The sequence below is a fragment of the Trematomus bernacchii genome, unplaced genomic scaffold (assembly GCF_902827165.1).
Source record: "Trematomus bernacchii unplaced genomic scaffold, fTreBer1.1, whole genome shotgun sequence".
Classification (NCBI taxonomy): Eukaryota; Metazoa; Chordata; class Actinopteri; order Perciformes; family Nototheniidae; genus Trematomus; species Trematomus bernacchii.
The window spans coordinates 10,104-35,074 of record NW_022987725.1 but is presented as its reverse complement, the minus strand read 5'-3'; the positions used below and the strand labels follow the sequence as shown (position 1 = coordinate 35,074).

The 24,971-nt window shown below is 43.1% G+C and overlaps 1 protein-coding gene across 1 annotated transcript in view; it reads left to right on the top strand.

Moving 5' to 3' along the window:
• LOC117493933 (carnitine O-palmitoyltransferase 1, liver isoform-like) overlaps positions 1-23,945 on the top strand; it is a gene marked incomplete at its 3' end in the record, with an annotated part of 47,624 nt that extends 23,679 nt beyond the window's left edge. The window contains exons 3-14 of the mRNA XM_034144532.1: positions 431-572; positions 2,019-2,158; positions 6,828-7,005; positions 7,451-7,552; positions 7,703-7,840; positions 8,116-8,193; positions 10,602-10,709; positions 11,056-11,143; positions 13,823-14,018; positions 17,196-17,384; positions 19,460-19,565; positions 23,829-23,945. Coding sequence (XP_034000423.1) covers positions 432-572; positions 2,019-2,158; positions 6,828-7,005; positions 7,451-7,552; positions 7,703-7,840; positions 8,116-8,193; positions 10,602-10,709; positions 11,056-11,143; positions 13,823-14,018; positions 17,196-17,384; positions 19,460-19,565; positions 23,829-23,945 — 1,581 coding nt within the window. The remainder of the gene's footprint in view (positions 1-430; positions 573-2,018; positions 2,159-6,827; positions 7,006-7,450; positions 7,553-7,702; positions 7,841-8,115; positions 8,194-10,601; positions 10,710-11,055; positions 11,144-13,822; positions 14,019-17,195; positions 17,385-19,459; positions 19,566-23,828) is intronic.
• Positions 23,946-24,971: the final 1,026 nt, after the last annotated feature.

The following is a 24,971-nucleotide window of genomic DNA, read 5'->3' as shown; positions in this document are numbered from 1 at the left end:
CTGGATGAGCTGCAGAGGTGGGATGGCACATGCAGGTAGACCAGCCAGGAGGGAGTTGCAGTAGTCTAGGCGTGAGATGACGAGAGCCTGGACCAGAACCTGCTTTCTGGGTCAGGAGGGGACGTATCCTCCTGATGTTGTAAAGAGTGTATCTGCAGCAGCGGGTTGTTGCAGCGATGTTTGCAGTGAAGGACAGGTTGTTATCTCGGGTCACACCCAGACTCCTTGCAGTCTGAGTCGGGGAAACAATAGAGCTGCCAATGTTGATTGTTAGGTCAAGAGTGGGACAATCTTTTCCCGGAAGGAAAAGCAGTTCAGTCTTATCAAGGTTACAAGACTACAATCTGAAAAAACAGGGGAAGCCTGGCTTCACTTGGCCTCCAGGAGAAAACACCACTGGTGATTTCTAAGTATGTTCTCTCTTCTGCAGCATGGCGGAGGCTCACCAGGCGGTGGCGTTCCAGTTCACCATCACTCCAGAGGGGATCGACCTGCAGCTCTCATACCAGGCTCTGAACCTGATCCTCCGGTCGGGGGTTCGGTCCTGGAAGAAGAGAGTCAGCAGAATGAGGGTGAGCATGAGGGGAAATACCTGTATCTCTAAGATAGGGGGAGGAGGGGTTTAAGGATGTCATGTGTGTTAAATGACAGGGTTACATTCCCACCTGGAGAGAAGCAGGTCTAACGTGCTCGACAGGATGTCTGCAGCGACACACACACACACACACACACACACACACACACACACACGCACACGCACGTTGTGTTTGAGTCCAGAAATTGACCAAACAATGTTTGATAAGAAAATAACTAACATTTAAGATAGAAGATGTATGAGAAAAGTATTCACATCTATAGAAAAATAACAACTTGAAATACGATTTTTTTTTAAACGTATAAAATAACGTCACAATGTTTTAGGAAAAAACTGTAAACTTTACCATCCCAAATTACGATAGAAATTCAAAATAAAATTATTGGAAAAGGTATGAGAAAATAAACTCAGAAATATACGTGAAAAAAGACAAATTTATAGGAAAATATTTGAATTTGAAAATCTAATAATTTCACACCTTTTACCTTTTTGGTTAAAGGGGACCTATCATGCAAAATGCACTTAAAGCATTTGAGCTCCATACTATGTCAGAAATAATCCTTGATGTGGTTTAGAACAGGATGGCGTTTTATCACAGCAGAATTTAACTTTATCTCCGGTAGAATTCTGATCAGGCATTAGCTCCGCCTCCTCTTTTTTTTTTTTTTTTCAAGCTAAGGACCCAAAATCCGTATTTCTCTAACAGCTGTAACAGAGGGGTTTGAGCAGAATGAGGCATGGCTACAACGGGGGGTCTGTTTGGTGTATTAATCAAAACACTTCACAGACGTGTTGTGTATAGGTCTGGCCCTACAATAGATGATTCCAATATAGCATGATAGGTCCCCTTTAACTCTGTATTTTCAAAAATGACACCATTGATAAAACATCTGGAGTCACTATGCACACTTTGCAGAGGTGGAGGAAGTACTACATTATAAACTCTGGTACAGGATGGGGAAGCGTATTTTTCTGATGCGTTTTCTTCTTCTGTCTCTCTTCCTAGTAAGGAATTTGAACAGCTATTTATAACGTCTCGTTTAGACTACTGTAACTCCCTGTATATCGGTGTTGATAAGTGTTTGATCCGTCGCCTGCAGCTGGTCCACAATGCGGCTGCACGCCTTCTTACTGGGAAGAGACGTTATGACCACATCACACACAGACCTTTATTGGCTTCCTGTCAGCTACAGGATCCAGTTCATGTACTTACTTGTTGTTTGTAAATCATTGCATGGACTGGCACCACATTACCTGTCTGAGTGGTTGCACCGCCACGCTCCAGCTAGAGCACTGCGATCAGCTCAGCAGAATATGTTGGTGGTTCCTCCTCAATATGTATTCCCTGTACAGCACTTTGGTCAACTGAAGGTTGTTTTAAATGTGCTATATAAATAAATTGAGATTGATTCTGTGGTTTCAGAACGGCGTGATAAAGGGGGTGTACCCGGCCAGCCCCTCCTCCTGGCTGTTCGTCGTCATAGCGATACTCGCCACCATGTACATGCGCTCTGACCCCAGCATGGGTCTGATCACCAAGATACAGCAGCACCTGCCACTCAGGTAACCACACACACACACACACACACACACACACACACACACACACACACACACACACACACACACACACACACACACACACACACACACACACACACACACACACACACACACACACACACACACACACACACACGCGCTTCTTTTGGAAAACATGTTTTTCTTTTAGCCCATTTACCTCGTTAACGTAAATAATACTCGTGACATCAACACATGCATTATTTGTGATTATTAATAATGGTTGTTGGTAATGTATTAGCGACCCCCACAGATGACTGCTTTCATAGGAGCTCAGACCCTCATGAGAGCTCAGCTCCCATTGGCTCCCACATAACTCCAACCCTGGTTGTATGGCTGCACTTTAAATTGATATTCAACTGAAATCACAACATGAACTAATGCATTAATGTCATCAAGCACCACATTCTTTAAAGGTCAAATATGTGAATACATCCTCCATGTGATATCAGGAATCATATCGCCACTTCTATTCTTCATTGAGATATTGTATCATATTAATCCTTTAACAAATATTGAGCTTAATGTAATGTGAGTTCATTCATTCTGTGCTTTTATTTTGACGGCGGTTTTGGCACTGGTTGATTATTATATATTGGGCACAGGTGGAGGTGGGAGCATATGTTTTTTTAAAGCACAGGTAAAGAGAAGTTGTTGTTCTGTTGGATTATTGTAAACAGTTGTTAGTAAACAAACTGCACATTCTAGTGTTGAGAATTGATGGTTTCTCCCTGCACTTCCTGGAGCCTCAGCGTCACTTTTAGTCCAAAATAAATCCGTTATTTCTTAATTTCTGCCGTTAAATACTGATTTCTATAACATTTGGATTCTTCACGCAGCTTTAACCTTCACCCTGGTTCCTTTTGATCCACCTTTTGGCTCACGCTTCACTTCTGCCTCAGTAAATATGTCGGGGAGAGGCAGAGGAGTGGTTAGTGTTTACAGTTAGTGAATAAACTGGTAGTAGGTGAGAGTTCACAGAAACACACCTCCACCTGCTCACAGTGACTCACAGCTAGGGATGGGTACCGAGCCCCGGTGTTAAACGGGCCCCGGGGCTGAATTATTAAAGACCGTGGTACCGTTAAGTTTACACACACGGCTGCTACATGCAGCAACACACACACACACACACACTGCTACATGCAGCAACACACACACACACTGCTACATGCAGCAACACACACACACACACACACACACTGCTACATGCAGCAACACACACACACACACACACACACTGCTACATGCAGCAACACACACACACACACACACACACTGCTACATGCAGCAACACACACACACACACACACACACACACACTGCTACATGCAGCAACACACACACACACACACACTGCTACATGCAGCAACACACACACACACACACACACACACTGCTACATGCAGCAACACACACACACACACACACACACACACACCACTGCTACATGCAGCAACACACACACACACACACCACACACTCTGCTACATGCATCATCACACACACCGGAGGATATGGCTAGAGAACGCGCTCCGAGGTGTGGTTAAACTTTACCCGTCTCGCTCGTTGCCTAAAGTGCAATAAGAGTTTAGCATGTTAGGGCGGTAACACGAGCAATTTGTCTAAACATCTTGCACCACATCCAGACGGAGAAATGCACCGGGTTGGACTGTCTCTCTAGTAGCTCTGTAGCCCCATCCACGAGTAACGTTTCCACGTCAGGTGTTATGTATGCTAGCAGCAACACACGGAGCTAACTCAATGATTCAAACATGGGTTAATGATTAGAGGGAACTGAGTTATTTAGTTTGTTAAAGTTTCAGCCATTCTGTTCACAGTTCTGTCATCACATTATTTAATACCATTTGTTAAAACGTTGTTGTTTCTGTTGATGTGAAATATTATGTATTTCATTTAAATAAAAAGCAATGTTAGTTTTGTTCACAATTTGTTAATTTTCATTTAATCATTTATTTGAATAGGGACAATGCACATTAATGAACACTTTAGACAAATAATGCTTCAAGTGTAAATATGCCGGATTTTAGCTTTGAGCTAATTTCCATCCGTAGTCCCTGACATACAACATATAGTTAGTTTACCTCATTTTTCTCTCCAAAGAACCGATAAGAGTACCGTTAAAAGACCGGACCGATAAGCGGTATCGATAACAGTAGTAGTACCATTAAAACCTTAACGATACCCATCCCTACTCACAGTCTGGTTACATCACTCTGACACACAGGAGAACCTTTTTGATGCAAAAACGCCCAGAGACTTTTCTCATTATTGGACTTATTTATGAACACTTTCGTAAAGCAAAAACATTTTATTTGTATTTTTGCACTTCATCAACACCACCACCATGTTTCACAATGAGCCTTGGATGGTTTGAAAAATAATTGTCAATAAAAAAAACCTGCAGCTGCACCAACACTTAAAGGCGAGTTTAAAGGTCACCTATCATGCTATTTTTAGGCACATTTCAGATATGACGTCATATCGGACGCAAATCTGGATCAGCTCCGTTGTTCCCCCGTTTTTAGAGATGTGGGTACGGAGGAAAAGAGAGAGGGTTTTATTTCCTGACGCTGCGTGAGTTCCCTGACACACCGGGGACACACGTTGATGTAGAAAAGACATCACAAAGTGCATTTTGCATGATAGGTCCCCTTTAAGTAAAAACGTGAGAACATACTTGACTTAATGTAATACCTGTTTTACATGCTGCTGCTGCTGCTGCTATGGAAACATGACTCAATTTGGGGTCAAAGTATATTTTGTCTTATTTCAACATGTGGACATTTCTGCCATGAAGGGGCTGATTGGTTTTACTATAGACTAATTAGAGGAGTTGATAAAAGAAATACAAATAGGAAAATAAAGCTGTAATAAATGCGTGGCTGATGCACTGGGAAAGTAATCCTAAAAGTAACATCTCAAAGAAGGAGCATTTGAAGAAGAAAAACTCATAATTATCTGATCAAGAAAACTCACAAAATTAAGGTAAAAAAATCAATGAGAAATAAATCAAACATTTATTGATTGTTTGTAGCCTTTATTTAACCAGGTGAATCCCATTGAGATCAACGGTCTCTTTCTCAAGGGAGACCTGCGGTACATTAGTTACACATGAAAACAACAGAAAACAAAAAGGACATCACAACATAATTACAGGGGTACACATTAGCAACCTATTCACAGTGACAGGTATCCAATAACATAATAATAATAATAATAATGGGTTCCATTTATAAAGCACTTCATATTCTAATTCAAATCCCGAAGTGCTACAAGCAGTGAGCAGGAACAGTATAAATAGACATGACACAACACGGTAGAATTAAATAAAAAGCAATAAAAAATAAATAAAAATAAAAGGGTGGTAAAAAGGGGTCTAGGCAAAGGCTCTTTTGAAGAGATGGGTTTTGAGGCCTTTTTTAAAAGCCTCCACGCTCTGTGGTGCTCTCATGTGGTCGGGGAGAGCGTTCCACAGACCGGGGGCAGCCGAGCAGAAGGCCCGGTCTCCCATGGTACGGAGCTTAGTCCTGGGGGGGGTCTGAGGAGGTAGGAGTTGCTGGAGCGGGTGGTCCGCAAGGAGGTATGGGGGGTGAGGAGTTCCTTGAGGTAGGGAGGGGCAGTTCCATGGACACACTGGTGGGTGAGGACGGAGACCTTGAATTCGATCCTCAGTTCCACGGGTAGCCAGTGTAGTGCTTTAAGGATGGGGGTGATGTGGTCATATTTGCGCACCCTCATCACATTTCATCCAGCTGCGCTTTAAAATGATGCGTAAAAAGGAGGGTTTCTGCCCCGTTACTTCTCCGCTGCTTTCTTGTCCCAGTTCCCAAATACAGTTCAATCGACCGGACTTCTTTCTGCAGATGTGAGCGTCCTTAACAACGGTCAATAAGTGCTTGACAGCGGTCTGTACTACTGGATTAACAACGTGTTATGAATTGACCAATCAGAATCGAGTATTCAACTAAGCCATGTAATAATGATTGTTATTATCAATTAAGACAACCTAATTATGTATCACTACATGTCATTTAACCAAGAGAGAACTCCATTTAAATAAGTAAGTCTTATTATTATCATATTTGCTTTATATACTGATGCATGTTCACACACACACACATTATTGATTAACTGACTTCACAATTTACTTAGTTTCTTTAAATAAATGTACTTTAATTGTAAATGAATCGTGTGGTCTCCTTCTTTTGTCCGTCAGGGCGTGACAATATCCTTAACATTGGTGTGTGTGTGTGTGTGTGTGTGTGTGTGTGTGTGTGTGTGTGTGTGTGTGTGTGTGTGTGTGTGTGTGTGTGTGTGTGTGCTAATCCAGCAGAGGTCGCTGTTGCTCTTCTGCAGTTTTAAGATATGACTGAGATTAACTCAGTAGTTCACAGTCTGCCCTCTGCTGGCTGTAACGCTGCATTACGTGCATGTGTGTACCAACTGTTACTTAAAGACCGAGTCTGGCTTTAGGGAACACTCCTTTGACCCCATCTGTTGTTGTGACTGTAATTACATCAACAAGTCTAGACCCAGAATATAAGACCACCCCTCTTTTTCAGATTTCTTTCTAGGAAAAAATAACCCGTCTGTATTAACTCTAATATATGTCCTGTGTGTGTTCCAGCCTCCACGTGTCCCTCAGCTCTCAGGGTCAGACCATGCTGTCGGCTCTGCTCTTCAGCACGCTGCTCTGGCTCAGCCTCATCCTGGCTCTCAGGTTCTGTCTGAAGCTGCTGCTCTCATACCATCAGTGGATGTTCGAGCAGCACGGACGAGTCTCCAACACCACCAAGATCTGGGTGGTGAGACCACACACACACACACACACACACACACACACACACACACACACACACACACAGTCACACAGTCACACACACACACACACACACACACAGTCACACACACACACACACACACACACAGTCACACACACAGTCAGTCACACACACACACACACACACACACACACACACATAGAGAAAGTCCTGCATTCAAGTATCGGCAAAAAGGGAAGTTTTTAAACCGACTTATTCACATTTTTTAAAATAAAATACACATGTGAACATCTACTGAATATTCACCCTCTGTCTGAAACCAGAGCCCAGTCTGCTCTGATTGGTCAGCTGGCCGGCTCTGTTTAGAGCAGCTTAGAGATGACCCGCCCCGCGTACAATGTGTTGGAGCGCTAGCCAATAGGAGCGCTAGTGTTACGTAGTGATGTCACAATGTTCTTGTTTCTCTCAGACTCTCCTCAGGCTGTTATCCAGCAGGAAGCCTCTGCTCTACAGCTATCAGACGTCTCTACCTCACCTTCCAGTTCCTGTGATCAAAGAGACTCTCAACAGGGTGAGCACACACACACACACTCACTCACTCACTCACTCTCTCTCTCTCTCTCTCTCTCTCTCTCTGTCTCTCTCGTTAAGTGTTGACCTCACCTGCTCATTAAGTGTTGACCTCACCTGCTCATTAAGTACCCACCTGTTCTCTCCTCAGTACCTGCTGTCTGCTCGCCCCCTGCTGACGGACGAAGGTTACGAACGGATGACTAAACTTGCGGCTCAGTTTGAAAACAACCTGGGGAACCGTCTGCAGAGATACTTGAAGCTCAAAGCTCTGTGGGCCACCAACTACGTGAGAGACACACACACACACACACACACACACACACACACACGTGACATTTGAGTACAAATTTGTTGAGAAAAGTCGGAATTTTAGAAGAAAAAATAAACACATTAAAAAAAAAGGCACATTTTTTATAAAAATAGCAAATTTGAATAATACAAACGATCAATGCTTGAAAAAATGTCTATGTAATTTTTCCCGAGAAATCTCTGATATTTAGTGGAAGTCAATGGCTGTTTTTCGTCCTGTTTATGATAAATGAGTAACTGTCTGTGTTCCAGGTGAGCGACTGGTGGGAGGAGTACATCTACCTGAGGAGCCGAGGACCAATCATGGTCAACAGCAACTACTACGGCATGGTAACTTCCACACAGCACTTATATATTAAAATACTTCATCATTAAGACAGAAAACAGACATTTAACACAATATCACAATCTCTGAGGGCGGTGTGTCCGAGAGCCTCTGACGGACCTTTGATCTCTGAGGGCGGTGTGTCCGAGAGCCTCTGACGGACCTTTGATCTCTGAGGGCGGTGTGTCCGAGAGCCTCTGACGGACCTTTGATCTGGGATTCATCTCTGTATTTAATTTAGGGATTTACTCTTCCTCCATTTGTTCCTCTGTGAAACCCCTCCAGAGTTTTATCAGTTTAAACGTCCCTCTGTCGTCCTCTGTTGTATTTGAGAAAAAAAATTAGAATTCTGAGAAACAAAGTCATAAAAAAATTCTGAATTTTGAGAAAAATATCTGAATTTGAGGGGAAAAGAAAATGTCCAGAGGAAATACAAATTTGCGAAAAAAATAGAATTCTGAGGAAAAAAAAGTTAGAATTCTGAAAAAAAGTCAAATTATAGGAAAAAAAGTGAAATTTAAGTAAAAAAATAGAATTACGAGAAAAAAAGTTAGAATTCTGTGATTTTTTAAAGAATTCTGAGAAAAAAGTCAAATTTCAGTAAAGAGGCAAATGTGAGGAAAAAAAGTCAAATATGAAAGAAAAAAAATTGAATTACGAGAAAAAAGTCAAATAATAGTCTCCTTAGTGTTCTAACGTCCTGTGTCTCTATGTTAAGACCCTCCAGAGTCTCCTCAGTGTTCTAACGTCCTGTGTCTCTATGTTAAGACCCTCCAGAGTCTCCTCAGTGTTCTAACGTCCTGTGTCTCTATGTTAAGACCCTCCAGAGTCTCCTTAGTGTTCTAACGTCCTGTGTCTCTATGTTAAGACCCTCCAGAGTCTCCTCAGTGTTCTAACGTCCTGTGTCTCTATGTTAAGACCCTCCAGAGTCTCCTTAGTGTTCTAACGTCCTGTGTCTCTATGTTAAGACCCTCCAGAGTCTCCTTAGTGTTCTAACGTCCTGTGTCTCTATGTTAAGACCCTCCAGAGTCTCCTTAGTGTTCTAACGTCCTGTGTCTCTATGCTAAGACCCTCCAGAGTCTCCTCAGTGTTCTAACGTCCTGTGTCTCTATGTTAAGACCCTCCAGAGTCTCCTTAGTGTTCTAACGTCCTGTGTCTCTATGTTAAGACCCTCCAGAGTCTCCTCAGTGTTCTAACGTCCTGTGTCTCTATGTTAAGACCCTCCAGAGTCTCCTCAGTGTTCTAACGTCCTGTGTCTCTATGCTAAGACCCTCCAGAGTCTCCTCAGTGTTCTAACGTCCTGTGTCTCTATGTTAAGACCCTCCAGAGTCTCCTCAGTGTTCTAACGTCCTGTGTCTCTATGCTAAGACCCTCCAGAGTCTCCTCAGTGTTCTAACGTCCTGTGTCTCTATGTTAAGACCCTCCAGAGTCTCCTCAGTGTTCTAACGTCCTGTGTCTCTATGTTAAGACCCTCCAGAGTCTCCTCAGTGTTCTAACGTCCTGTGTCTCTATGCTAAGACCCTCCAGAGTCTCCTCAGTGTTCTAACGTCCTGTGTCTCTATGTTAAGACCCTCCAGAGTCTCCTCAGTGTTCTAACGTCCTGTGTCTCTATGTTAAGACCCTCCAGAGTCTCCTCAGTGTTCTAACGTCCTGTGTCTCTATGTTAAGACCCTCCAGAGTCTCCTCAGTGTTCTAACGTCCTGTGTCTCTATGCTAAGACCCTCCAGAGTCTCCTCAGTGTTCTAACGTCCTGTGTCTCTATGTTAAGACCCTCCAGAGTCTCCTCAGTGTTCTAACGTCCTGTGTCTCTATGTTAAGACCCTCCAGAGTCTCCTCAGTGTTCTAACGTCCTGTGTCTCTATGCTAAGACCCTCCAGAGTCTCCTCAGTGTTCTAACGTCCTGTGTCTCTATGTTAAGACCCTCCAGAGTCTCCTCAGTGTTCTAACGTCCTGTGTCTCTATGTTAAGACCCTCCAGAGTCTCCTCAGTGTTCTAACGTCCTGTGTCTCTATGTTAAGACCCTCCAGAGTCTCCTCAGTGTTCTAACGTCCTGTGTCTCTATGCTAAGACCCTCCAGAGTCTCCTCAGTGTTCTAACGTCCTGTGTCGCTATGCTAAGACCCTCCAGAGTCTCCTCAGTGTTCTAACGTCCTGTGTCTCTATGTTAAGACCCTCCAGAGTCTCCTCAGTGTTCTAACGTCCTGTGTCTCTATGTTAAGACCCTCCAGAGTCTCCTCAGTGTTCTAACGTCCTGTGTCTCTATGTTAAGACCCTCCAGAGTCTCCTCAGTGTTCTAACGTCCTGTGTCTCTATGTTAAGACCCTCCAGAGTCTCCTCAGTGTTCTAACGTCCTGTGTCTCTATGCTAAGACCCTCCAGAGTCTCCTCAGTGTTCTAACGTCCTTCTCTCCGCAGGACTTCCTCTACGTTTCCCCCACTTCGGTGCAGGCGGCTCGGGCCGGAAACACCATCACCGCCCTGCTGCTGTACCGACGCAAAGTGAACCGCGAGGAACTCAAACCGGTGAGCAATGCTGCATTCTGGGGGTTTTGTGGGTGGAGAAGCATGTTTGCAAAGTGTCTGGAAGGAAACGGTGACGCCATGAAAAGTCATATTTAAAAAAAAGTCTAATTTGGGGAAAAAGTGAAATTTTAGAAATAAGTTGGAATTCTGAGAAAAAATTCCAATTTTTTTTTTTTATTAGAAAGAAAATAGTCAAATTTGAGAAAAAAATTGAATTCTGTCAAATTTGACGAAAAAGTCAATATTTTTTCTGACTTTATGCTTCTTCTTGAAAAATGACTGGTTTAATAAAGAAAATAAATATGAAATGATATTAATAATAGAAGTGTTTCTCTTTGTGTTTCAGAGTCGAGTTCCAGGCACCGTCATCCCTCTGTGTGCCGCCCAGTGTGAGAGGATGTTCAACACAACAAGAACACCTGGAGAGGAGACGGGTAACACACACACACGCACGCACGCTCACACACATGCTCTCACACACACACACACATGCTCACACACACACACTCACACACACACTCACACTCACACTCACACTCACACTCACACTCACACTCACACTCAGGCCCCGCTCACACGGGACCGTTTGCGTTTATGCACAGTATGCGTATTCAAAAAAGTCTTCCGTTCACATGCATTCGTTTCATTTAACGTGTCTGTTCAAACGAGACCGCTGGAAACGCTGTAGTACATATGCCGGGACTGTAAGTAGCGCTGTAACTTCCGCCAAAATACACCAAAAGCCGCGAAGAAGAGCAGAAGAGCAGTCCGAGCAGCCCCGCCACAATGTTGCCATGGCTACCCTTCTGTTTAAGCCCCGCGGTGTATTTAGCAACATGTAGTTCATGTAATTCTCCATGTCCACTTGTTGCTGATGGTTGTGGTAGAGGAGCTGTAGATTTTGCACTAATATCTGTAGCATGGTCAGTAGCAGTAGCACTAGCAGTAGCTACTGACAGGAGGAAGTGTGTGTGGCGATTGCTGGTATTCAGCGGGATATAGTCATTTCCTCAGCATGTAAATATATGGATAAATGCAACGGGGAAGTTAACTGAAAGAAACCGAATCTGTGGATATTGCATCGACCGACCAAGAAGCACGTCTCTATGGAGAGGACGGCTCAGAAAGAGAGATATTCTCTACAAACACCGGGTGAGATGCACCTTTGTCAATATAATGGATCAATTGATGAAATCTGACTCTGTTTATTTTGTTTAAGGAGTATATTGGGCGTTAACAATTCTGGTTTGCCTTTTATAATATTATTTCATTCAAGAACCCCTTGTGCGTTTAATTAACACAGCTATTTTTGATAGTTGCTACAGCAGTGAGCAGGAGAGGTTATTTTTTCAGGAAATATTCGTATAGAGGTGATTACACGGACTCGGTTGACCCCCCAGAGCGTTTCGTTTGCAAATCTATCCACCTTGGGACCCGTTATCGTTTGTGGGGTCAGTTTCTATCGGCCTCGTGTAAATAATAGGGCTATACGCACGCGAAACTATGCAGATACAAGCAGTTTTGTCCTCGTGTAAACGGCGCCTCACACTCACACTCACACACACGCTCACACACACACACACACACACACACACACACACACGCTCACACACACACACACACACGCTCACACACACACACACACACACACACACACACACACACATGCTCACACACACACACATTTCATTGCCACAATGAGTCCCGTATTTTAAATGCATTATACGGAAACATTCACAAGCAAATTTGCATAATCACCTTTATGGACTGACATAATTACAACCATTTCAAATAAGTGAGCTATCTGCCCAATCCAGTCCATCTTTAAACCTGAAAATCAAAAAATAGGTGGACTGAGAGTCTCGCCACTCCATTGATTAAAGTTTAATCTTGGATCCTCAAAGTTTAGAAATGGATTCAGCTTCCCCCATAACCCCGAAAAACCTTTCCAAAATCTGCCTATATGGTCCATAGGAGTGATTATGCTAATTGTGCTAATCGTGCTAATTACCCAACATAAGTTAGCACCCTTCAGTTTCTAAATGCTAATCTAAGCCTAAACACTAAAGCATTTATCAATAAGTCTGAATATTGGTTTAAAATGTTGACAAAAGTGACATTTGAAAAAAGTCAGAATTTGTGAAAAAATCTAAATTTGAGAAAAAAGTAACATTTTGAGAAACATTTAAACTTGAGGTACTCAAAATGTCTGGGAACCCACTGTTGGCAAGTAGTCTATAACACTAATCTACTAAAACTAATCCAACCCTAAACACCAAAGCATGTATCAGTCAGTCTGAATATTGGTTTAGTATAGGTACGATAGAATACGTAAGGGATAATGTGCAGCGAGGCGGTCATTATGGGAACACTCGACAGGCTGATCAGGAGCCCAAGGCGAAGCGGAGGGATCTTGATCTGCATGAAGGGTTTTCCCCATAACGACCAAGTCGCTGCACATTTTCCCGCTTATTACACGGCCACATTCTCAACAAAGTAACGATATCCCAATATTAATTTAAATGCTTTTATTGATTTAAAAAATAGTATTATTGATTTAAAAAATAGTAGGCTATTATTGATTTTAAATGACATGCATCCGCTAAGAAAAATAGTCCGTTGTTACCGTTTGAACTACGTAGCAACGGCAGGAACTGCTTCGATAGCGTTTGATTACAGATTTGAAAACATCGTTGCTTGCTTTAAAAGTAGCACACTTCATGATGTCAAACCTTGGGAAGTATCTAGATACCCCTGCCCTAATGCCAAAGGAACTGGCAACTCAATATGTTTTGCCGTTTGATGTCTATGTCTGGACCGTTGCGTAAAAAGGAGGGTTTCTGCCCCGTTACTTCTCCGCTGTTTTCTTGTCCCAGTTTGAAAAGCAATCTGTATGCAGTTTGCTTTTCGGCCAAACTGAATACAGTTCAATCGACCGGACTTCTTTCTGCAGATGTGAGCGTCCTTAACAACGGTCAATAAGTGCTGGACAGCGGTCTGTCTGTTCTGGATTAACAACGTGTCACGTGTTCTGAATCGACCAATCAGAATCGAGTATTCAACTAAGTCATGTAATAAAAACAGATATATAACCTGGCCTCCTCTCTCCTCAGATGTTCTGCAGCACTGGCAGGACAGTGAGTTTATCGCCGTCTACCACCGGGGGCGCTACTTCCGCCTCTGGGTTTATCGAGCGGGTCGTCTGCTTTCCCCCCGAGAAATAGAGCTTCAGATCCAGAGAATCCTGGAGGATCAATCTGTCCCTCTGCCTGGAGAGGAGAAGCTGGGAGCGCTGACTGCAGGAGACAGGTGGGAATGAGTCTCTAAACTCTGCAGGAGACAGGTGGGAATGAGTCTCTAAACTCTGCAGGAGACAGGTGGGAATGAGTCTCTAAACTCTGCTGGAGACAGGTGGGAATGAGTCTCTAAACTCTGCTGGAGACAGGTGGGAATGAGTCTCTAAACTCTGCAGGAGACAGGTGGGAATGAGTCTCTAAACTCTGCAGGAGACAGGTGGGAATGAGTCTCTAAACTCTGCAGGAGACAGGTGGGAATGAGTCTCTAAACTCTGCAGGAGACAGGTGGGAATGAGTCTCTAAACTCTGCAGGAGACAGGTGGGAATGAGTCTCTAAACTCTGCTGGAGACAGGTGGGAATGAGTCTCTAAACTCTGCAGGAGACAGGTGGGAATGAGTCTCTAAACTCTGCTGGAGACAGGTGGGAATGAGTCTCTAAACTGCTGGAGACAGGTGGGAATGAGTCTCTAAACTCTGCAGGAGACAGGTGGGAATGTGTCTCTAAACTCTGCAGGAGACAGGTGGGAATGAGTCTCTAAACTCTGCAGGAGACAGGTGGGAATGAGTCTCTAAACTCTGCTGGAGACAGGTGGGAATGAGTCTCTAAACTCTGCAGGAGACAGGTGGGAATGAGTCTAAACTCTGCTGGAGACAGGTGGGAATGAGTCTCTAAACTGCTGGAGACAGGTGGGAATGAGTCTCTAAACTGCTGGAGACAGGTGGGAATGAGTCTCTAAACTGCAGGAGACAGGTGGGAATGAGTCTCTAAACTGCTGGAGACAGGTGGGAATGAGTCTCTAAACTCTGCAGGAGACAGGTGGGAATGAGTCTCTAAACTCTGCTGGAGACAGGTGGGAATGAGTCTCTAAACTCTGCTGGAGACAGGTGGGAATGAGTCTCTAAACTGCTGGAGACAGGTGGGAATGAGTCTCTAAACTCTGCAGGAGACAGGTGGGAATGAGTCTCTAAACTGCTGGAGACAGGTGGGAATGAGTCTCTAAACTGCTGGAGACAGGTGGGAATGAGTCTCTAAACTCTGCAGGAGACAGGTGGGAATGAGTCTCTAAACTCTGCTGGAGACAGGTGGGAATGAGTCTCTAAACTGCTGGAGACAGGTGGGAATGAGTCTCTAAACTCTGCAGGAGACAGGTGGGAATTTGTGAAAATATTCAGAAATCTGAGAAAAATTGAGATTTGCGGGAGACAGGTGGGAAACATGGAGAGGTGCAGGAATGAGTCTCTGAGTAAAAGTGACATTTGAGAAAAAAGTCAGAATTTGTGAAAAAAGTCAGAAATCTGAGCAAACAGGGAAATTTGAGAAAAGAGTGAAATTTGTGAAAGAAATGCAGAAATGTGAAATACATTTAATAATTTAGTGAACAAAGTGACATTTGAGAAAAAAGTCAGAACTTGTAAAAGAGAAAGTCATAATTTGTTAAAAAAAAGTATTGTATAACAAAAGTCACATTTCAATACAACAGTATCAATCTGTACAGAGACATGCCACCATCCCCAATCTTCAGCAGCATGAAGGATTATAGACTGGGACCACTAGGGGGCAGCAAGAGGACACACTGCTGCTAAAAGTCAAATTTGAGAAAACATTTAAATTTGAGAAAAGATAGACATTTGTGAAAAAAGTCAGAAATCTGAGAAAAAGTCAAATATATAAGAAATAAGTCAGAATTTGAGAAAAAAAAATCAGAATATGTGAAAAAAATAATACGTTTACATTTTTTTTCAACACAACAGAATAAATCTTCTCCCCACTCCTCAGCATGTTGTAGGATTATAGACTGTAACCACTGGGGGGCAGCAGAGTACACACTTCCTCTTCAGTATAATGACCACACACACACAGCCTGACACCCTGGTCATGTTCTGAACCACACTTCCCTATCTGAGCCCTGGGTTCAGGATATTGCGCAATCTAAAGAACAAATGGGCTCAAAGGTTAAAAGCCAGGAAACTCCGATAAGCTCTGGAAAGCTCTCGGATGTTCAAATACTGTCGAATGTGTCACTTCATCTCAAGGGGTGTTTGGAGGACGCTGTGCATTGTTCACTGAAGTATAACTTATCTTTTAACGGAAGACGTTGGAAGCTTTTTGACGTCTTGACCCACACGGGATCCCAAATTCAGATCTAAACAATAGTGGATTTTTCTGAGATTACAGTCAGGATTTTGACTTTAAATGTCAGATTGGATATATGACTTTTGGTCAGATCTAAAAATAAATGTCCCTAAGAATTCTGAGGAAAAGTCAGAATTTTTAGAAAAAAAGTTTTGAGAAAAAGTCGGAATTCAGTGAAAATAATTTCTGAAAACGTTCTCAGTACTCAAATACTGTAACCTTTTTTTTCCTTGGAATTTTGACTTTTTGGAATTTTGCAAGTTGTTTTTCACAGAGTTAGAAATGGAGACAAAATGAAGAAGGTCAGGGATAAAAAGGAAACTCGTATCAGGAAATAATGACAGATATGCTTCTGTAACAAAGAGCCACCGGGAGGAGGAAATGAGGGTGTGTTTGTGTGGGTGGGTGTTGTGGGGGAAACTTCTGAAGCAATTGGAAACAGGACTCAGATAGACACAAGGAGAGCTGGATGGCAAACACTGACGGTTTATTTGAAGTTACGGCCGGAGAATTCACAAGACATGTGGTGTGTCACGAGTTGACACAGGTTGAGATGCCAAATCAATTCTGAAGAACTCTTTCTGTAGCTCCAGGTTTGAACTAGTTCAGAGTGTAATAATCAGCATTCTTCATCAGTGAGACTAAAGCAATATGGACCCTGAATCTAACTAGAGCTGTCGTCCATAGAAAAGAATGTGCGCCAGGGAACCTACGTCCCTGAACAGTAAACTACCTCATGTCAGCTTGTCCTTAAGAGAGCCCCAGGCCGTAGACCTATGCCGTGGGAAAGGAGACAGTGAGAGGAGAAAATGATGAACTGTGTCAAAGGTTGAATACCTAAGTAAATTATTCCCCAACAGTTGTGCTGTTTAACTTGGAGTGTGTTCATGCTGATGGACAGGGGAGATACACAAAGCATGAAGCAGAAAACACACTCACACACTTGAGTTAAGTTTGAACTTTTTGACAGATCTTGTTTGAGTTGGTAACAAATTCACATCTGTGTGTCTGATAATGTGTTTGATATCTAATAGTGTTCCTTTGTGTTTCTCTCAGGGTTCCTTGGGCTAAGATCAGAAAGCAGTATTTCAGCTCTGGGATCAATAAGCGATCTCTGGATATCATCGAGAGGTCGGCCTTCTTCGTGACGCTGGACGATGAAGAACAAGGCATGAAGGGAGACGATCCCGTGGGAAATCTGGACCGATACGCCAAATCTATTCTGCACGGGAAGTGCTACGATCGGTGAGGAAATGAAACAAATTGGCGTCTAGAGAATGGATCGCAAACCAGGGATCAATATCTCTCATTGAACCCAGAAAAAGCTAAATAGTAGTAAACTTTTTGAAATCCGAATTAACCGGGAATTGTGAAATATTTAAATCGCATTAAACACATTATTTGTTAAAGTTAAAAATATGTGAAAATATCGACTTAAAGTGCTTTTTCCCTAAGATTTCTGAGAAAAAGTCGGAATTCTGAGAAAAAAATCTTGAATTCTGGGAAAATAAATAAAATGTAAGAAAAAGTCAGATTTAACAAAAAAAGTCAAATTTAACAAAAAAATATTTTGAAAATAAGTTGGAATTCTGATTTAAGTGTTCTTACGGAAAGTGCTACGATCGGTGAGGAACGACACGTGGGAAATAAAACAAATTGGCGTCTAGAGAAGGGGTCGCAAACAGGGATCAATATCTCTCATTGAACCCTGTGAAGCTGACCGTTGAGCAGCCCGACCAAGCAAGGAGGCAGAGGCAGAGAATTCAAATACAACCCGGTGTGGGCATTTATTCATCCAGCCTCAATATTGCTGTCCACCTGAACACAGTCAGCAGCCACAAGGATCTCACACACACTACCTGTCCACTGACAGGGAAAACAGCCTAAATACACACACACTAATCAGGCCAATAAGACACAGGTGGGGGAGGAGACAACACAGGGCACCAGGTGAACACAATCACCAGCCACAGACAAAACGGGAGGGGGAACACTTTCAAACTAAACCACATGTGCAATATTACAAGGCCCGAAGCCGTCAGTCCACAGTGACAAAGTTACCTTCGTCACAAACCCAGAAAAAGCAGAACACGTAACTTTTTAGCTGCTTTGAAATCCGAGTTAACCGGGAATTGTGAAATATTTAAATCGCATTAAATACATTATTTGTTAAAGGGGACCTATCATGCAAAATGCACTTGTGTACGTCTTTTCTACATGAATATGTGTCCCCGGTGTTCCAGGGAACTCACCAAGTGTCAGAAAACACAACCCTCTCTATTTTCCTCCATACCCAAATCTCTAAAAAAGGGGCTGCAACGGATCTGATAAAAACTGATCCAGATTTGAACACTGTCCTGACGTCAGGACGGTGGCGCTACGGCTATTGGGCCAACTCCACCAATCAGGAGGAGACAGCCACGGCCATTGCCGTTAGAAAGCGCTGGAGACGCTGTAGTACATATGCCAGGCCTGTAGGTGGTGCTGTTCTCACTGAATCAGCCCTTGCTAAAACAGAGCTAAAAAATGTCAAATTGAGCAAAATGAGGCATGGCTAAAATGCATGATCTGTTTGGTATTTTGAAAAGAAAAAAGTATAAATATGCCTTATATAGGTATGGTCCTACACTATATTATTATAATATAGCATGATAGGTCCACTGTTAAAAATATGTGAAAATATCGACCTAAAGTGCTTTTTCCCAAACATTTCTGAGAAAAAGTCGTAATTTTGAGAGAAAATCTTGAATTCTGGGAAAATAAATCAAATGTAAGAAAAAGTCAGAATTTTTTGGAAAAAGTCAAATTTAACTAAAAAAGACAGATTTATTTGAAAATAAGTTGGAATTCTGATTTAAGTATTCTTACGGAAAGTGCTGCGATCGGTGAGGAATGACACACGAGAAATAAAACAAATTGGCGTCTAGAAGGGGTCGCAAACAGGGATCAATATCTCTCACTGAACCCAGAAAAAGCACAACACGTTAACTTTTTAGCTGCTTTGAAATCCGAAGTAAACGGTAATTGTGCAATATTTAAATGGCATTCAACACATTATTTGGTAACGTTAAAGCACGTGAAAATGTCTGAATGAACCGTTAAGTGTTATTTTCTAAGACTTCAGAGATTAAAGTCTTACCTTTAAACCGCCATTTACTGACGAACGGAGGGAGGAGGAAACGTTTGGTCTGTGGTTGAGACCACAGAGTGATGTAATTGTTGGATGATATCTGCATGTTTAAATCATTAACCTCTTACATTTCTGAGGGTTTTTGTATTTGTAAATGCATGAAATATTTTCTCCATCTTCCTCCGCTCAGGTGGTTCGATAAGTCTTTCTCCATCGTGATCTACAAGAACGGGAAGAGTGGCCTCAACGCAGAACACTCCTGGGCCGACGCACCTACTGTGGCTCACCTGTGGGAGGTGTGTGTGTGTGTGTGTGTGTGTGTGGTGTGTGTGTGTGTGTGTGTGTGTGTGTGTGTGTGTGTGTGTGTGTGTGTGTGTGTGTGTGTGTGTGTGTGTGTGTGTGTGTGTGTGTGATGTGTGTGTGTGTGTGTGTGTGTGTGTGTGTGTGTGTGTGTGTGTGTGTGTGTGTGTGTGTGTGTGTGTGTGTGTGTGTGTGTGTGTCGTGTGTGTGTGTTGTGTGTGTGTGGTGTGTGTGTGTGTGTGTGTGGTGTGTGTGTGTGTGTGTGTGTGTGTGTGTGTGTGTGTGTGTGTGTGTGTGTGTGTGTGTGTGTGTGTGTGTGTGTGGGCTGTGCGATTATGGCAAAAATCATAATCACGATTATTTTGGTCAATAATTGATATCACGATTATTAAAAACGATTATCCATTTACTTTGAAAACATCCATATATTGAAAAAACAGTATGTTTTTAACAGTTGAGTACCCTGAACTTTAAGTATAATTAAACTGAAAAACCAATAAAAAAAAAAATTAATTTTTAAAAAAAAAATTTTTTTATAAAAATAATAATCGTTTTATTTCGATTACATTGTTTTCGTAATCGTTGCAAGCCAAAATCGTAATCGAGATTAAAATACGATTAATTGCACAGCCCTAGTGTGTGTGTCATGTTTGTGAAAGTGAACTACACAGTCAGGATGGAGTAGTTCTGCCTGTTTGTCGCGTAAACAATGATCATTCAAACCAAATGTAAAGCTGATTCTTGCCTTTCCAAACACATGGCTGTGTTTAGAGGCGAGTTTATTTATGTATAGAAGCCATCACCACAAGCCAACTCAAAGTGCTTTACAAACGCCAAAGACATTGGGAACTAGTGCCGCTGAAACACTGTTTAAAATACATGAATGAACCTCTCTCTCTTAAATCCTCCCAGAGACCTTTTTGCCTTTCCCAAAAACACCCTTTCTTTTTTGGATGAGGATATTTAAACATATTTCTTTGAGACTCCCAGAATCTGGACGTTAAACTTATAGAAATGTCTTTAAGCCTCCCGGAGAAAAGTTACAGTGCCGTGTAAGATATGAATAGTTCAATTAAAAGTCTTCAGCCTGGATTTAAAAGTAGTCAGAGGGGCTGATAGCTAGCAGGCAGGCAGGCCATGTAATTGTTCTCAATACAAAATCATCAAAGACTGCTCAATTGTCCAAATAAAAGTCCTCTTTCATCCTCAGTTTGGTTAAATATATTTATTTATTTAGTGCTTTGTTCACTAGAGAAACCCAAATCACTCTAAGCTGCGTTTCGTCGCCCAGATGTTAGTCGCTGAGTGTGAGAAGACACCAGAGCACCATGTGGTTCTCAGAGTGCATTCGAACATACTTTACACTCTACTTATTACATGGCTTAGTTGAATACTCGATTCTGATTGGCCGATTCAGAACACGTGACACGTTGTTAATCCAGAACAGACAGACCGCTGTCCAGCACCTATTGACCGTTGTTAAGGACGCTCACATCTGCAGAAAGAAGTCCGATCGATTGAACTGTATTCAGTTTTTTAAATCAATAAAAACATTTCAATTAATATTGGGAGTCATATCGTTACTCTGTTGTGAATGTGGCCGTGATCTGCGTCGGGCTCCTGGTCCGCCTGGCGGGTGTTCGTTTGCCCTTAATGACCGCCTCGCTGCACATTAGCCCTTATGCACTCATCACATATAGATCATCTACAGCAGGGGGGTCAAACTCAATTTCATGGCGGGCCACATCAGCATTAAGGTTGCACTCAAAGGGCCGGTTGTAACTTTTAGACTATATAAATATACATATATAAAATAATGTATTATATCACATGATTGCCTCTGCATTGGATTATTATCTGATAGGGTAATAACTTCATAATTAACTTAGTCTGAAAGCAGAAGTCTAGGGCAAATAATTGCAAGACTCTTCATGTCACAAAATGAGATGCATTGTGGGACATGTAGTTTATGGGCTACGTGCTTTAGTAAAGCGGCATGTAACCGTATAATAAACGTATTATATTCTTTGCAAGCACATCAAATGAAGTTGCGCCCTTGAGTTTAGCCTCTTACACACCAAACTGACACCAAACTGACACCAGACTGACACCAGACTGACACCAGACTGACACCAGACTGACACCAGACTGACACCAGACTGACACCACACTGACACCACACTGACACCAAACTGACACCAGACTGACACCAGACTGACACCACACTGACACCACACTGACACCAGACTGACACCACACTGACACCACACTGACACCAAACTGACACCACACTGACACCACACTGACACCAGACTGACACCAGACTGACACACCAAACTGACACCAAACTGACACCAGACTGACACACCAAACTGACACCAGACTGACACCACACTGACACCAAACTGACACCACACTGACACCAAACTGACACCAAACTGACACCACACTGACACCAGACTGACACCAGACTGACACCAGACTGACACCAGACTGACACCAAACGGACACCAAACTGACACCAAACTGACACCAAAGAACACGTCCTCACGTCTCCTGCGTCTTGGCCATGTGTCGCACTGGAACACACCGCAAAGACTTCAGCCGACGTCCAAGTAGCATGTACGAACTGCGCATGCGTGAGTGGCAATAACTCTCCTTACCAGCAGGCGGCGGTAGTGTGTATGCGTCATTCAAAAGAGGCAACCGGAAGACAGACTGCGTGGTACACCGAGAGAAGAAGAACAGACTGCGTGATATAAACAAACAACAAATAGCGTGCGTTCCATGTTCACTCTACAGCCAGAAGCTCACGGGGCTTTCCCGAACCTGTGTCGAGAGCTGGAGTTAAATGAAGTCTCAGATTTGCCTTCTTAATAGTTTGTTTGGGTCCCTCACTTCCCTTTCGCTTCTCATGCTCTGATTCGCTAAGCTGAACAGCCAATCAGAGTGATTTCTTTGGAAGACGGCCTCCCGATTCAACAAGTCGAATCGGTGGCGGAAGGTGTCAGCACGGCCGAAAAGACAAGACGGTGCGGGACACACCAATCTGAGTAGGGCGATAGGACGCTCACCGACGGCCCGACATCTATCGGCTTGGTGTGTGAGGGAGCTTTTGACACCGTTGTTGTGAGTGTGGACGGTCGGAGCATATACTGCGTTAGCTTAGCCGATCTCCATTCAGAAAACACGCATTTTAAAAGGTTTTTCGCCTGCCGTCTGTCTGCAGACTTGACAAAGCATTAATTCATGGTTTTTACTAACCTGTATCAGTATGTTGTTACTTCGGCATCATTTTGAAACGTGTATTACAATTAAATCACGGTCAAATATGTTCATTCATCACAGTTGTAGTTGTAGCCCCCTTGCCAGCGATTCTCTCTCTAGTTTAGCAAACTCAGCCCGACTCAGCCCGGTTGTTGGCCCAGAAAAAACCTGGATTTTGGAGGGCCAGAAAAACTGTAAAAGTCCCCGTTAGCCGGAACTACCCCTAGTGAAAACGCAACCAAAAACGGGCCGGGTTTGGCAGTGGAAATGCGCCATTAGAGAGATGAGTCACAGGAAGGAAGGCAACCCACATTACAGTCCAAGGGGGGCAGACAGAAGGGGAAGTGCAGCATGTTAATTACAAACCATAAAATCCATAGGATAATTTCATGAGACTGGTCAGGGCGACAACCTTCTGTCTGAGAACATTTTGAAGCCAGGAAACCTCTATACATATTGAATCACTTCCCATCATAGATAGCTTATGCACAAACTAATGTAAGGTTGTGTAAGATAAGATAAGATGGACCTTTGTTAATCCCTGTGGGGAAATTAAATAAACAGCAACAGGGTGAGAATGAAAAACAGGACGACACAGATTAGAGATTAATACAATCAAAGATAAAATCAAAGATGCAATTAAAATGATGTATAGTTAGTAACTTTAAAATACGAAATGAATTAAGTAGCTTCCTTCTGAACAACAGAAAATGTGCTCTGAAGTGCAGAAATGCATGATTTTGTTTGACCTCGCTGTACAAACAATAGGAAGCAAATTAAAGTGAGTTGTGTGTGTGTGTGTGTGTGTCATAAATGCCCATTTCTGCCTGGTTTCTAGCCTGTATTATCAGAATCAGAATACCTTTATTCGTCCCACAGAGGGGACATTTACATTTGTTACAGCAAAAAAAGAGCCAAAAACAGCTTAATGTTAATTGTGTGTGATAATGTGTGTGTGTGTGTGTGTGTGTGTGTGTGTGTGTGTGTTGCAGTACACTCTGGCCACCGATGCCTTCCAGCTGGGATACACTGAGGACGGACACTGTAAAGGAGACGTGGACCGGTCACTTCCCCTCCCTCAGAAACTGACCTGGGACATTCCCTCAGAGGTAAACACACACACACACACACACACACACACACACACACCTGGGACATTCCCTCAGAGGTAAACACACACACACACACACACACACACACACACACACACACCTGGGACATTCCCTCGGAGGTAAACACACACACACACACACACACACACACACACACACACAACCACACACACACCTGGGACATTCCCTCAGAGGTACACACACACACACACACACACACACACACACACACCTGGGACATTCCCTCAGAGGTACACACACACACACACACACACACACACACACACACACCTGGGACATTCCCTCAGAGGTACACACACACACACACACACACACACACTTACTTTTACTTTCAGTATGTACTGCAGCTGCCCTTACAAAGCATATACTGTTTCATGCAGTATACCCACTAATTTGCCAGTTGGTGTGCCAGAAAAGTGGACGTATGTATTTCTGTGTTGGTCCCTGAAGGCAGCATCTCCCTGGTCCAATGGGATTCCTCCATATGATTTTGGATAAAAAATCACCACATATTAACACCACTTTACATCACGTCACCACCGCTAAGCTAAAGGCGGCTAATGTTGGGCTATAAAGAAACTACAGCACGGTCACATGACTTCACGTCACCACCGCTAAGCTAAAGGCGGCTAATGTTGGGCTATAAAGGAACTACAGCACGGTCACATGACTTCACGTCACCACCGCTAAGCTAAAGGCGGCTAATGTTGGGCTATAAAGGAACTACAGCACGGTCACATGACTTCACGTCACCACCGCTAAGCTAAAGGTGGCTAATGTTGGGCTACAAAGGAGCTACAGCACGGTCACATGACTTCACGTCACCACCACTAAGCTAAAGGCGGCTAATGTTGGGCTATAAAGGAACTACAGGACGGTCACATGACTTCACGTCACCACCGCTAAGCTAAAGGTGGCTAATGTTGGGCTATAAAGGAGCTACAGCACGGTCACATGACTTCACGTTACCACCGCTAAGCTAAAGGTGGCTAATGTTGGGCT